The sequence below is a fragment of the Dendropsophus ebraccatus genome, chromosome 5 (genome assembly GCF_027789765.1).
Source record: "Dendropsophus ebraccatus isolate aDenEbr1 chromosome 5, aDenEbr1.pat, whole genome shotgun sequence".
Lineage (NCBI taxonomy): Eukaryota > Metazoa > Chordata > Amphibia > Anura > Hylidae > Dendropsophus > Dendropsophus ebraccatus.
In genome coordinates this window covers 50,274,440-50,288,961 of record NC_091458.1, presented here as the reverse complement: position 1 = coordinate 50,288,961, position 14,522 = coordinate 50,274,440, and the positions used below count along the sequence as shown (strand labels likewise).

Sequence of the window (14,522 nt, the reverse complement as noted above, 5' to 3'; positions counted from 1 at the left end):
GATTGGCCCACACCAATGGCCGCTGAGGGGGCGTGGACTACGCAGCGATGATGTCACGTGGCTAAGTGGCGCTTCGGTCATGAAGCCATGCCCAGGCAGCCCAATCCCAGATGATAAAAGATCATTTTTTACTGGAACAAGCATCATGAGGTATGATAGAAAATGAGGTATTAAAACTGCTAAATTTACCTTTTATGCCTGTGTAGAGCAGTCATAATGCAAAAAGCGGGTCACTTTAAAGGGGGTTTATCTAGAATTTAAAAAATGTAGTTTAAAAAAAAAACAAAGCTGCTTCCTTCCAGAAATAGAATCATTCTTGTCCTCCGTTTATGTGGTATTGCATCTCAGTTCCACTGAAGTAAATGGAACCAAGTTGTAATACCACAGACAACCTGAGGACACACTTGGCGCTGTTTTAGAAAAAAAAAAAAAAACTCAGCTCAGAGTTGCACTGTTTTGCCGGGTAAATGGGGTTTGACCATGAAGCTTCCTGTCAACTCTAGATTCAAGATTTATGCAACTCCCTTTTGACGTTAATGGGATTTGTGTAAATGGGGTAGCCCCTTGAGTGTACACTGTTTACGAGGCTCCCAGTGCTAAATAAGCAGCATGGCTACCAGTGCTAGGACGTGTAGGTCAATACATGCGACCTAGACTGTGGCATTGGGCCTTAATATGCGCATATGCTTTCTCTTTCTCCTAAATTGATCATATTTTGATCCACCATGGTGGGGACCTGCCATCTTCTACAGACTGGCAGAGCAACACTAAGGCCCCCTTCACACGTCCGGAAAAACCACCCGGATTTCCTATCAGGAAATCCGGACGGATTTCCGGACGCATAGACTTTCATTGGACACGGACACCCTTCCGGAATTTTCCGGAAGGGTGTCCGTTCCGGAAAATAGGACCGGATTTTTTAGAACCGGTCCTATTTTCGTCCGGCCCGGACGCCCCCATAGGAGTCTATGGGAGCGCCCGGGCCCCGGACGCTTTCCTGATGCACATCAGGAAAGCTTCCGGAGTTCCACTCACCTTCCGCCTCTGCCCCGGCCTCCTGCTGCCTCTTCGTCCGCATCCTTGTCTGCAGGTACCCCCCGCGGCCACTCGCGGCCCCCCCGCACTTAATGTAGATACAATTTCAATTGGAATATAACACATTTATCTGTTTTTCTTAGGTTACAGTAATTTTTATTTGTTATTAATATATATTTTAACTTGTGATTTTCTGTCAGATGACAAACTTACAGTACAGGTCTTATGGATTTTTTTTTTTTGCTCTTTGTGACAGAGATTCAAGCTTGGGGTGCGTCTGCATTACCGGGTAATGGAGTCTATGTTGAAGTCGGTAAGTGTTAAAACATCATTTTTTTTTCTGTTTGCAAGATTAGCATTCTTATAATTTCCTGTAATAGGTTTTGTCATGCACCTGGCTTGAATAGCAATTTATTTTATTAACACATTTGCTGTCTGTAGTATTCTAAACCCAATGGCATTTATTATAGGTCATTTTGTACACTAGGGGAAAATTGGAAGCATTAAGGAAAATCAGGTTGTATCTAAGGCTAAGTTCACACAGCGTTTTTGCAATACGTTTTTTTCATCCATTTTTTTTTTTTTTTAAATGGATGCATTTGTGTGCATCCGTCTTTCCATTGACTTCCATTGTAAAAAAAAAAAAAACTGATCCGTTTTTTTTTGGTGGCCACAAAAACGTAGCTGACACTACTTTTGTGTCCGTTAAAATGGAAGTCAATGAAAAACGTGCATCCGTTTTTTTCATTTGTGTTTTTTTTTTGCAAAAAATGGATTGCAAAAAACGCAGTGTGAACCTAGCCTAATAAAGTAAGAACTTTAAAGAGAACCGATCAGCGCGATTGGGCTGATATGGAGCGCTTTATAAAGCTCCTAAACAGCCCACGGCAAACACTGGCCATGGCTGCTGCAGAAGCTTTATACCTGAGAAAAACAAGTGTTATTACCTAAACATGCAACAGACAAAGGCGGGGGGAGGTAGTCATCTGGGCGACTCTCCGTCCATGTCTAGTCACCGCTGTGGGCTAGTAGGTGACAATTGACAGGCAGAGAAGTGGTTGAACTGATTGGTTCCCTTTTAATGGTTTTAGCCTAAGTCATTTTAATAGCACCTTTTTTTTTTTTTTTTTTTTCCCTAAAAATGTCCTTGTGTCCCTCTTGCCACTAAACTACTCTGCTAGAATAGGCTCCTAAACTACTTTGCTAGAAAGTCTCCTTCCCTCCTCTGGCAGCTCATGGTAAAGTCCCTCCTTACCCCAGCAACATGTAAATGGCAACTTGGAGTTTAAGTGCATAACCTTTAGGGTACATGCACACTGCAAAATGGCGACGGATAACTTGTCGCGCATTCTGCAGCTCACACCTGCCGGCGGACTGAGGCAGCCGCGTGCGTCCCGCCCGTGTCATAGACTCCATTCTATGCACGGGTGGATTCCGTCTTCCATCCAAAGAATGATCGTGTTCATGTAATTAGTTGCTGTGGGCAGTTTACACCAGTGTATATTTTATGCCCTTTGATAAATCTCCCCCTATGACTCTTGTCTCCAGTTCAGGTGGGGTTTGCAATTAAGCTCCATTCACATCAATGAAACAGTTGCCAAAACCCATCCTAACTGGAGACAAGGGTAATGCTGTCTCTGGAAGAAAGTGGCCATGTTTTTCCAATGCTATATAACCCTTTTAATGTTTATGGAGCCTTAACTTCTCAAACTTGGTCCAAATTCAGAGTTGAAAAGTATCTTTGACTTTCCGCTGGTCTGTCCCTTACATGTTGGAGTAAAACTGACCATACACTTTTTAGAAATTGAATTTGGCCGATGATCAGCAGACATCAATCTCGTCTTATTACCTTTCGTCTCACCTTTTTTAATAAAGTGTAAGGTCGAGGTTAGTGGTAAGCTGCTGCCATGTTGCTCTGGTGGTAGCTTATCTAGGAAAACTTTAGGATTGGTCAGTTAAAATCTAAAATGCCCAATCCTACTCTCTGCTGTTGGCATCTAATATGCATTGGATGGTTGGCGGGTTTGGACGACATTAGAATACGTAGCCAGTTGAAGATTATGTGGGGTCTTTCATGGTTTCTACAACACTTGGCTTCCTGTTAACTGTGGGCTGTATATAGCACATGTGTTTGCATATCACTTTTTGGATTAGGGTCAAGCATATTAGAACAAAGAATCTTCCTTGATAAATTATGTTTTATACAATCTCACAAAGGAAATTCTTTTAAACAAATGATGGCTGACCTAACTCCTGGTCAAAGCTTGCTTCCTGTTTTCTGCATTTCTGCACACAGCAAGGTATGCTTTGAACAGCCTTAAAATGATCAGAGATTGGTATTATTTTTGTTTTAGGTTCAAGCTGCTTTACTATATTATTTTGTCTTTGCTTTTCAGGAACAAGAGCGCTTGTCTGTGCACAACTTCAGGTTTGTTCTTCAAAGGCCAAATTCAAACAGAGTATTTTTAGATTGTAAGGAAATTGTAGATGGGGTTGTTCCAGAACCTTAAGGGAATGTTTTCTCGGTTTGGTAATGATCCGTCTGCTTCCTGCCCCCTGTGTCTGTCGGCACTACTTTCCCCACTGTTTTCCTGTTGTATTACAGTAAGTCACAAAGTGGTAAACAGATTGAACTGTAATGTTTTTCTTCTCCTGAAGTACAATGGAGGATTAACAATAGCCCCATGTTGGTAGAATTTATAGCTAGGCCTCCTGATGGAATTTTGCATAGTTTTGGATATGACCGAAAGTTTCCATGACTTCATCTGCTTTGCGTTTTTAAACAGCTTTAGGCCATTTCATTTATAACTTGAGTTTTAAAAACATTACCACCAGCATTTACATAATTCTCTGCATTTATTCCAAGAAAAATCTTTAATTCATAAAAAAAATAAATAATTGACGCTGCCAAAGAAATGCTAGAGTGCAGTCTACCATAGGTGCAGTCTGCAATGCCAAAATCATAGCAGCACACTGCAAAGTTTAGATGGAAAAATAAAAGATATGGATCTTAGAAGACTCAGCTCCACCGCTAATTTTGACAAGCATGTTTGTTTGTCACTCCAAACTAGGAGAATTATACCCTCCTTCTCTGCAGTTGTGCCCTCTACTGATCAGACCCTTCTCACCTAGCCTGTGGGTAGGTGATGAGCTGGCATTGGAACAGCACCTTTAGGTATACTGGTGCATTGTCTTATAACTAGTGGGATTCTCTTATTAGTATTCTTCAAATCCTTCCCCCTTGGTTCTCCACTAGGCCGAACATTGTACATCAGTTTACCTATTAGGCTCCTCTTATATTCTTTGTTTTATTGCTTTTATATTTTAATTTCTTTGTTGTAATTCACTAGTAGCACGTACAGAAACCGTTCTTTGTTATCTGTGTGACTTCTGTCCTTTACTACACTACGGTTTGTCAGACCAATACTGTGCTTATAAATATTGATTGTCAGGATAATGAGGATTGGGTCTGTTTTTTGCTTTTTTTTTAAGTTTTTTTTCCTTTTTTCTTTTGTTTTAATATAGCAGGTTGTTAAATAATGACACGTTTCATAGATGTCTCCTGGCCTGTGCTGTTGAAGTGGTTGTGGCCACCTATGGAAGTAAGTATGATTTCCTCTGTTAGCTTTTTATTTCATGGGATTTAAATCACACACTTGACTAAAATCAATTTACATCAAAGATAATTAAAGATAATTTTTAGTCAGTCCGAATATGTCACCAAAATAACACAATAATAAGAAACTAAGTGCTAGTTTGACAATAATAGTCTTAATGGGCTTATCTAGGATTAGACAAAGAACAGCTACTTTCTTGCAAAAACAGCGCCCCCCCCCCCCCCTCCTGGATAGCCACTTTAATGCGTATGTGCTTGACATATGATTTGGAACCAGGAACAAAGTGACCATATTATAACTTTCAGACTGGTGTCAACTGCAAAGTGTCTTGTTACTTTTGTGCCTTATTTCACATACCGGTGTTATTGAGTACATTATCTGCAGCAGACAGCAAAAATTGTCATCAGCAAAGAAATAAGTGGGTTCAAGGGCTCCTTGTGATGATTTGCAAGACATTAGATATGACTGCTGTTATTTTACATATATTATAAGCAACCTATAAAATGGATGTCAACTGGAAAACAGGCCAGACAGGGCTTCTCATTGGCATTCTAGGTATACCCTTTTCATCTCCATAATCCTTTTGAACACTGAGAGATAAGCCTTTTTGGTAACATGTAAATAAGGGCCAAAATCTATCTATCTATCAATCTATCTCTTTCCTCCCTTGCATCTGCCTATCCCATTTGACTGACAGCCACTAGACAAAAAGGACCTAGGCTGAACTTACCTAAGTTCTTACTGTGCTGAGGAACGCCCCCTGGGCATTAGGGCCTCATTTACATGTCAACAGTAAAGATTATATCGTTGACACTGGAAAGGACTATGGCATTGAAAAGGGATGCCCAGATTCCTGATGACTAGCTTTGACTTATGACTTGACATATCATTTGTGCTCTTTAGTTATTACCGTGGCGCCATCTCTAGCTCTTCAATTTCAGGGGAATTTGTCTAGGACCGGTATATCTCACTCTGATTTAAGTATATTTCCCACTGCTGATCTTTTTGGCACCCCACACATTTTTAAAAAATGGTGAGCGAAATATATTTAAAAATCAATTGGTGCAAAAAAACTAGAAAATTACCTCTAATTAAAGAAAAAAAAAATCCCACCAGTACTTATCAGCTGTTGTATGCCCTAGAGGCCTACACTGTGCTCCATGCTGCCGCCTCTGTCCGTGTTGGGAACTGTTCAGAACAGGAATAATTTGCCTCTGTTCTGTTCCTGACATGGACAGAGGTGGCAGCAGGGTGCAGGGAGCATTGTTTTGGAGGGGAAAGACTGAACTGTCTCTGGGGCACATAGACACTGATAAGTATGAATGGAATGAAAGTAATTTATAAATCAGTTGATCTTTCTAGCACCAGCTGATTTTATTATTTTTTTCCTCTGAAGTACCCCTTTAATACATTTTCTGTAATGTGACTTTTGAGCTTTTTTTTAACAATCTAAAATATATCATTGTGTAAATTTTGAGTTATTTACTTTCCTATCTATATTTTTTTTCTACCAGGAAACCTTTATCAGTGCCTTTCAAATTCAGAGACTGACATATCTTTCCCATGGATTCTCAGTGTCTTTGAGCAGAAAGCATTTGACTTTTTCAAAGTCATCGAGAGCTTTATTAAAGCTGAACCCAGTCTCACCAAAGACATGATCAAACACCTTGAGCGCTGTGAACACATGATCATGGAGTGCTTGGCCTGGCAGTCGGTAAGTTACTATACAAAAAGAAGCTTGTTTGTTGTTTCTGATCTGTAATTGAATTTGAAGCCTCTTTACCATGTTCCAGTACCATCTTTGACCTATAGGAAACTATAAGTGTTAGATTGTCTACAATTTTTTCTTACCTTTTTATAAATATAACTGTGGTGACAGATTTAGATATGTCACATAGACCTGCTCACACTTATTGTAATTATTCAGTCTTTAGAGAATAGCTCTATTATTATTATTATTATTATTATTATTATTATTATTATTATTATTACTACCATTAATGTACATTCACATTTATAGTTGCTAGCTTACAGTATATCCCATAGAGCAGACGTGTCAAACTCAGGCCCTCCAGCTGTTTCAGAACTACAATTCCCATCATGCCTGGACAGCCAAAGCTAAAGCATTGGCTGTCCAGGCATGACAGGAGTTGTAGTTCTAAAACAGCTGGAGGGCCTGAGTTTGACACCCCTGCCATAGAGGAAACAAAAAGCCCTGAAAGCTGAAATACTATGTTTTGTTGTATTGTTTTACTTCAAGCCTTTATAGTTGCTTTACTTTTGTATTCACATTGAAGACACAGTCCAGCAAAAAACGATCGCTATACCTAATGCCTATTTCCTCACCCTGTACTTTCTAGGTATATTGTCCTCACTTCCCTGCAGTTCAGCCTCCTCTTATCAGACATCATGTTCACTTTTAGATTTAATCCCACTGTCTCTCCCTCTCAGCTCTGTCATCAATCCCATGATGCCTCAGCACAGCATCATATGGGCAGCTAGAGGCTGCAACATCACTTCATAAGAGGAGGGCACTGCATTAATCTTTATATTTAATTTAAAAGTGTACTTTGGCAACATTTTGTTTTCTTTCAAGTCAACTAGTGTCATAAAGTTGCTTCTATCTTAAAATCTCAAGTATTCCAGTACTTGTCAGCTGCTGTATGTCCTGCAGGAAGTGATGTATTCTTTGTAGTGTGACAATGCTTGCTGCTGCCACCTCTGTCGATGACAGGAACTGTCCAGAACTGTAGCAAATTCCCATATAAAACCTCTCCTGCTTTGGACAGTTCCTGATATGGACAGAGATATCAGCAGAGAACACTGTGTCATACTGGTAAGAATACACCGCTGCAGGACATACAGAAGCTGATGAGTACTGGAAGACTCGAGAATTTTAAATAGAATTTAGAATAGAATCTTTATAACTTTGACACCAGTTGTTTTGAAAGAAAAGAAAATTCACTGGAGTACCCCTTTTAAAATCTAGAGTCTACAGTCAGTGATGCTGAACTACCATCTTCTCCATTAATTATGAAAGTGTCAATGGTGATGTATGTCGTCAGTAACTGTACTACGGTATCAAAGATAATGTGAAGCCCTGTTTTACTGAGTGTCTTTATCGTGTTCTGGCTTCTGAAACTCATTTTGCTGAGCTCCAGACATTCTCCTGCAGAGACATAAATGAACACATTTTGGATGGATCAGGGACACGTCCCCTTACTTTTTTTAAAAAAAGAATGGTTGCCTTTGTGTGCATCAGTTTTGATCCTTTTTTCCATTGACTTCCATTATAAAAAAAAAAAAAAGGATCAAAACATTTTATTTTTTCAAACGTACACAAAAACGTAGTCGACCGTAGTCAATGGAAAAATGGATCAAAATGGATGCACACACAGGCATCCGTTTTCTTTTTTTTCATCTGTTTTTCATCCGTTTTATGCAAAAAACAGATGGAACAAACGGATTGCAAAAACGTAAGGCTGGGTTCACACTACATTAGTAACAGCCTTTCTCCTCACTGGATACAACAGACATCACTTCTCCTTCCTTACCCCTTGCCATATGTCATTCTCATGCGTATGACTATATTTGCTGATATATACGCTGACTCCAAAGCGTGCAGCAAACTTTATGAGCATCAGTGGTGCCTGTAAAGATGTTATTGCAACCTCTGTTTGTACAGTCATTTTACTGCATCTTCTACAGTAAAAACGTGCAAATAAATATGCTGTGTTTGAAGGTGCAGCCGGAGTACTTCCATATGTGTATTACATTTTGACAGCAGACGTTATTAACCATGATTAATATCTTCTCACACCCTTTCCTGAAGCATGGCTATAGAAGAGCGTAGGTAAACAATAATTACATGGGTGTAAATATTTATCTAGTGCTTGACATTCATGTACACCTTACAGGAAGACGCCGAATACAGTGCAGAGGGCTGTGAATTAGTCAGCATTAGGTATTATTAGGCTGACTGTATTGACTTTCAGGTTTGTTAGTTTTTTGTGCCATTCTATTACAATGTGGCCTGAAGAATCTATATTTTCAACTAATGATGACCTTTTAGCTTTTTTTTTTCCCCCCTTGCAAAGTTATTAAAAGCAGTCTATATTTCTGTCTATCGATCTGTCTATCCCTAGTGTTGGGCTTGACACAAACTGTAATTGCCACAATGCTACACCATGGAGCATTCCTCCGACTTCAGCCAAATAGGTGTCATACTGTGCCAGGCAACACGTGGCGTGTCACAGGGACAAGGAACATCATTACCTTCAGTTATGCAAGTATAGTGCACAGCTTTTCTGCATGGTTAGAACAGGTATAGGGAGAAAGCACTTGTAATGCTGGATACTTGTAAAGGTCTAGTGATAAGAGATGCGCAAATATCGAGCATGCTCCAGTTCGTCCGAACCTGAGCCTTCGGCATTTGATTAGTGGTGGCTGCTGAAGTTGGATAAAGCCCTAAGGTTGTCTGGAAAACATGGATACAGCCTCTGACTATATCCATGATTTCCACATAGCCTTAGGGCTTTATCTAACTTCAGCAGCCACCACTAATCAAATGCCGAAGGCTCAGGTTCAGACAAACTGGAGCATGCTCAATATTCGCTCATCTCTACTGGTGATGAGTGTGTTACATGTATAGGTAATAAAGTAAAAAATATATAAATACACAACTAAACCATTCCTGTTAACTTGTACTGTTGTGTCCAACTAATTGGTGGGGAATGTATGTGTAAGTCATACCTTGCGTAATGCACTGCTGGATCATACAGAGTACATCGAGATTACTTAGGTTTAGCTATTCTACTCTTCTTACAGGATTATTGTCATTAAAGACGTTTATGGCTTATTCACGGTAAATGCTATAAATTGGTGAATCGGCCTACAAGAGTAAGTGATAGGGCAAGTAGCTGACAGCTATTTTTCCGTCACAGATTTCAACTTGCATGTATGCCGCTTTTGCTGGGTAGGTATTGGTGACCTAAGCAGGCACCAATCCATCATCCCTATAGAAATGTGCATGCATTCTTTCTAGTTCTATAGGTCCCCATACGTATCAGACCTGTGTCTGTGCCATAAATGTCTATAAGAATAATCCTATAATTGACCTAAACTATTGACCTTTACTGAAGCAGAATACTTCCTGCGACGTATATCTGAAAACATGACTGAAATTATGCCAAGCCATATATCTTTCCAGTAGGAAAGAATTCTGTAGACATCTGTTTTAGGGTTATTGCCATTTGAGAGTACAGAGCAGAGTGCTGGGTGGCTTTTGAGAAGCCTAACATTGTTGGGTCAAATGGAAGTATATCTAGGCATGCTTTATGACATGTGCAGGAAGGTGGAGAATGTGAGGTGCCAGACCACCTGTTATAGTTTGATCCTTTGCTATCTATATACCTGTTACCTTGACAGCTGTATATGAATAGCATAGGATAGAGGAGAGGAGTGGTTTCTACAGAACAGTTATTGTCCCATAAATAGGTTTAGTGGACAGAATAAAAATGGCAGGATTTCAGTATTTTTTTTTAACCCTTTGAAGACCAAGACCAAAATTACCCAGTGGACCACACCAATTTTCATTTTTGCATTGTTGTTTTTTCCTCCTCCCATTCTAAGCGCTGTAGCACTTTCTCATTTTTTTCTACAGGGCCATGTAAGGGCTTGTTTTTTCCGGGAATAGGTGTACTGTGTAATGGTGTATTTCATTCTACCATAACATGTATGATGGAACCCCAAAATTATTATTTATGAAGAGACAAATTGATGAAATTGGAAAAAACAATGCAGTATGGTAACTTTTGGGGGGTTCCTGTGTCTACGTAATGCACTATACGGTAAAAGCAACATGATAACATTATTCTATAGGTCAGTCCGAACACGACCACATGCAGGTTTACACAGATTTTCTGATTTTTTTTACTTTTTTTTTTTTTTTTTAAATTGAATTATTATTTTTTTTTTTTTGCAATTATTTATTAATAAAATGGTCCTTTTGTGACTCTTATAACGGTTTTAGCTTTTCACCTATGGGGCTGTATGTAGTATCATTTTTTATTTATAAAATGGGAAAAGGGGGTGATTTTAACTTTTATTGAGGGAGGGGCTTTAGGGTATTCTAAAAAAACATTTTTACTTTTATTTTTACACTTTTTAAGTTCCCTTGCTGGACTTTTATATACAATCATTAGATTACATACACTGATCATTGTTATGCCAAATGCTACGTTTACACGAAACGTTCGCCCGATCGTACGATTAACGATGTCGGAGTAACGATTTTTTTTTCCGTAATCAGCGTTTAGACGGTACGCTATATTGTACGGAAAATTCGTTTTGCGATTGCTTAAGCCTGTCTTACACATTGGTTAAATCGGCGAACGACTTCACACGGAACGATCTGTGAATTTTTTGCGAACGATCAACGACAATTTGAGAAGTTGTTGAAAGATCAAAATGAACGATTTCTCCCTCGTCGTTTGGTCGTTCGCAGCGTTTACACGTACTATTATCGTTTGAATCCGATCGTTATCGTGCGAATTCGCACGATAATCGATCCGTCTAAACGCAGCAATAGGCATAGCATTGATCAGTGTAATAGGCGTTGTACTGATTGAGCCTTTCTGTGGCAGACCCAATCAGCAGAGCACCGATCGGACAGCACAGAGGAAGGTAAGAGACCTTCAGCGATCGGGACCCCTGCAGTCGCCCAATCTAGGCATGCGACTAGGTGATGGGTGATCGTCAAATATGTATTTTTTTTTAATTATTTGAGCCCTGTGAAGCAAATAAGTGGTAATGAGTGCTAGTTCTCTCCAGTCTGTCCACCTGTGTGAAAGATCCTTTTAGTTCTCATTGATATGTTACTAAAAAAGAGATCCTGCAGATTACCCTTAAATTAAGGAGCACTCGTAGAAAGGCTTGTTTCTGATTACTGGTCCTTGCAGTTGATAGAGCTGAATGAAAGCTTATCCAATGAGTGCTGATCAATGAAATCAGTGCTTATTATTGTGCAGCCCTTGGCCCCTGAGAAAAGGCCTTGGATGTTTTGGTTGCATTTTCAGCTGGGGAACTGCTGGGGGGCCTAGAAGTTGGTATGGGCTTAACTATCTGCATGTCCTGTTGCAGACTGAACAGTGTGATTGCATTCTCACATTTGTGATCACAAATGTGGCTGGAATCCCTACCCTATGCTTTCACCAATAGCCTGCTGATGTTACCGATAAAGCTAGCAACATTGTGTGGCTATTGGTGAAGAAATAGGGTGTGGTTTTGGCTGCATTCATTCCTTTGCATGTGGAAACCAGCCTAAGGAGGAACCGCTCTACAAACATTCGGCTTAAGGTACCCATACACTTTATGCTGAGTATAGAATAAAGTATAAGATGAATGGGGTTCTCCCAACTCTCTACTGACAGATGATGTTGGTGGAGATAAAGGTCATGATGGATTTTCACTGAAATCCTTTTGTTCTTGGTGGGATAAGCCAGCGTCAGTGCAGTCTAGCCGCAGCTTACCACCCACAGGCAGTACGTTAGCATTCATGCTGAATGTTTATGTGTATGGAAAGCACAGGAGTTATTGAAAGAGTATAAGCTCCTTTACTGCTAGACAATGCATACTAGGAACAGGGATACATGACTACTGGAAGGCATAGTTCTCCATGTATTTCCCATTTTTTATTGTAATACAAAACAAAATAAGATCAAAGAAAGAAGGAGGAGAGTGAGATGAATTGGTGGGATTATTTTTTGTATACTATTCCTTTACAACAGTGGTAAGCGCAGCAGAAGGTGGGTTTTACAATGCTTAGAAAGCTTTCACTTAGAATTTGATCTGTTTTTTTTCCCCTTAATCTTATTCATTGGGTATATAGGTTTTTCCCCTCCTTGTGAATGTAATGCTTGCAAACATTTATCGGTGACAATAAGCAGGTGCAGTGTTACGTGTTAAACCCAAGTAAAAAGTCCCTGGGTTTGCCATAGGAAGAACCACAATAGAATCTGGGGAAAATGATTCCCTGAATATTTATTAGATTTTTTTTCAGCAATGGTAAATGTAATTTACCACCCATTACATGAAGTAAACATATTTAAATTCTGAAGATTTGCTGGTAAATGTACCGGTATAGGAAAACACCTATTTCATGTAAAACAATACAAGTTTTATAATAACCTGATACTATTGTGTCAGTGGGGAGGCAAAATTTAGAAGAAAAAAAAATACCGGATGTATGCAACACAACATGGCTATAACCAGTGTCTGTACATAAGAACGTCATGCTTACAGTGGTGTTACGCTAAATACAGTTTTCACTTTTTCATATGGCCTCTTAGCCATATCATTGCAGTGCAACAGGAATGGAGCAAACAATTACACCAAAATATTGTCCTTGATATCTGTTTTCATGAACAATACAATATGACCAGGCTCAGAGTATTTTTTGTATTCCCCTAGTGGAAAAAAATGTGGAGAGAGGAGTGTAAGAAGAACAGAGGCACACATGTTGTATTTGCGGCAAACATTTTGCACTTGATGTCCATGGGGACGGTCTGAAACCTGTACAGTAGCAATGTGGTTTAGATTTATAAATTACAGAAAAGCCCCAGCACTATTTTTTTCATTTTAGAAACTTCTGCCCTATCCACAGGAATATGTATATTTAGGGCTACAATCTTGCTGCATTCTGTGCATACCTCCCAACCGTCCCGGATTTTGCGGGACAGTCCCGTTTTCGGGGTGCTGTCCCGCGGTCCCGGAACGCCCCCCCGTGTCCCGCAATATATGTGGCCCCAGCGGAAAAAACAATAAACCAGTAACTCACCTGTCCTCCGGTCCCAGCAGCTCCTCTCCCGGCAGAGAGCGCGCTCCCGTCATCCTCCGGGGCGGGCAGCGGGGTACAGAGACACTGACTGTACCGGAAGTGATTCATGACAGAGGCTACAGGTCACTTCCGGCACAGTCAGTGTCTGTATACCGCACTGCCGCCCCGGAGGATGACAGGAGTGCGCGCTCTGCCGGGAGAGGAGCTGCTGGGACCGGAGGACAGGTGAGTTACTGGTTTATTGTTTTTTCCGCTGGGGCCACATATATTGCGGGGGCATTGGCTACTATGTGGGCATACATGGGGATTGGCTTCTATGTGGGGCACTATATGGGGGGATTGGATACTATGTGGGGCACTATATGGGGGGATTGGATACTATATGGGGCACTATATGGGGGCATTGGCTACTATGTGGGGCTCTATATGGGAGCATTGGCTACTATGTGGGGCACTATATGGGGGGATTGGCTACTATGTAGGGCACTATATGGGGGGATTGGCTACTATGTAGGGCACTATATGGGGGGATTGGATACTATGTGGGGCACTATATGGGGGGATTGGCTACTATGTGGGGCACTATATGGGGGGATTGGCTACTATGTGGGGCACTATATGGGGATTGGCTACTATGTGGGGCACTATATGGGGGGATTGGCTACTATGTGGGGCACTATATGGGGGTTTGGCTTCTATGTGGGGCACTATATGGGGCATTGGCTACTATATGGGGCATTGGCTACTATGTGGGGCACTATATGGGGGCATTAGCTACTATGTGGGGCACTATATGGGGTGATTGGATACTATATGGGGCACTATATGGGGGCATTGGCTACTATGTGGGGCTCTATATGGGAGCATTGGCTACTATGTGGGGCACTATACGGGGGGATTGGCTACTATGTAGGGCACTATACGGGGGGATTGGCTACTATGTAGGGCACTATATGGGGGGATTGGATACTATGTGGGGCACTATATGGGGGGATTGGCTACTATGTGGGGCACTATATGGGGGGATTGGCTAC

At 40.7% G+C, this 14,522-nt stretch overlaps 1 protein-coding gene across 3 annotated transcripts in view; it reads left to right on the top strand.

The window, feature by feature from the left end:
* Positions 1-14,522, top strand: part of RB1 (RB transcriptional corepressor 1) — a 117,372-nt gene that overhangs the window by 26,610 nt on the left and 76,240 nt on the right. For 2 of the 3 annotated variants that reach the window (XM_069970143.1, XM_069970144.1), the window contains exons 14-17: positions 1,292-1,348; positions 3,432-3,463; positions 4,561-4,637; positions 6,167-6,366. In XM_069970143.1, coding sequence (XP_069826244.1) covers positions 1,292-1,348; positions 3,432-3,463; positions 4,561-4,637; positions 6,167-6,366 — 366 coding nt within the window. The remainder of the gene's footprint in view (positions 1-1,291; positions 1,349-3,431; positions 3,464-4,560; positions 4,638-6,166; positions 6,367-14,522) is intronic. The other variant, XM_069970145.1, reaches the window with a different exon arrangement.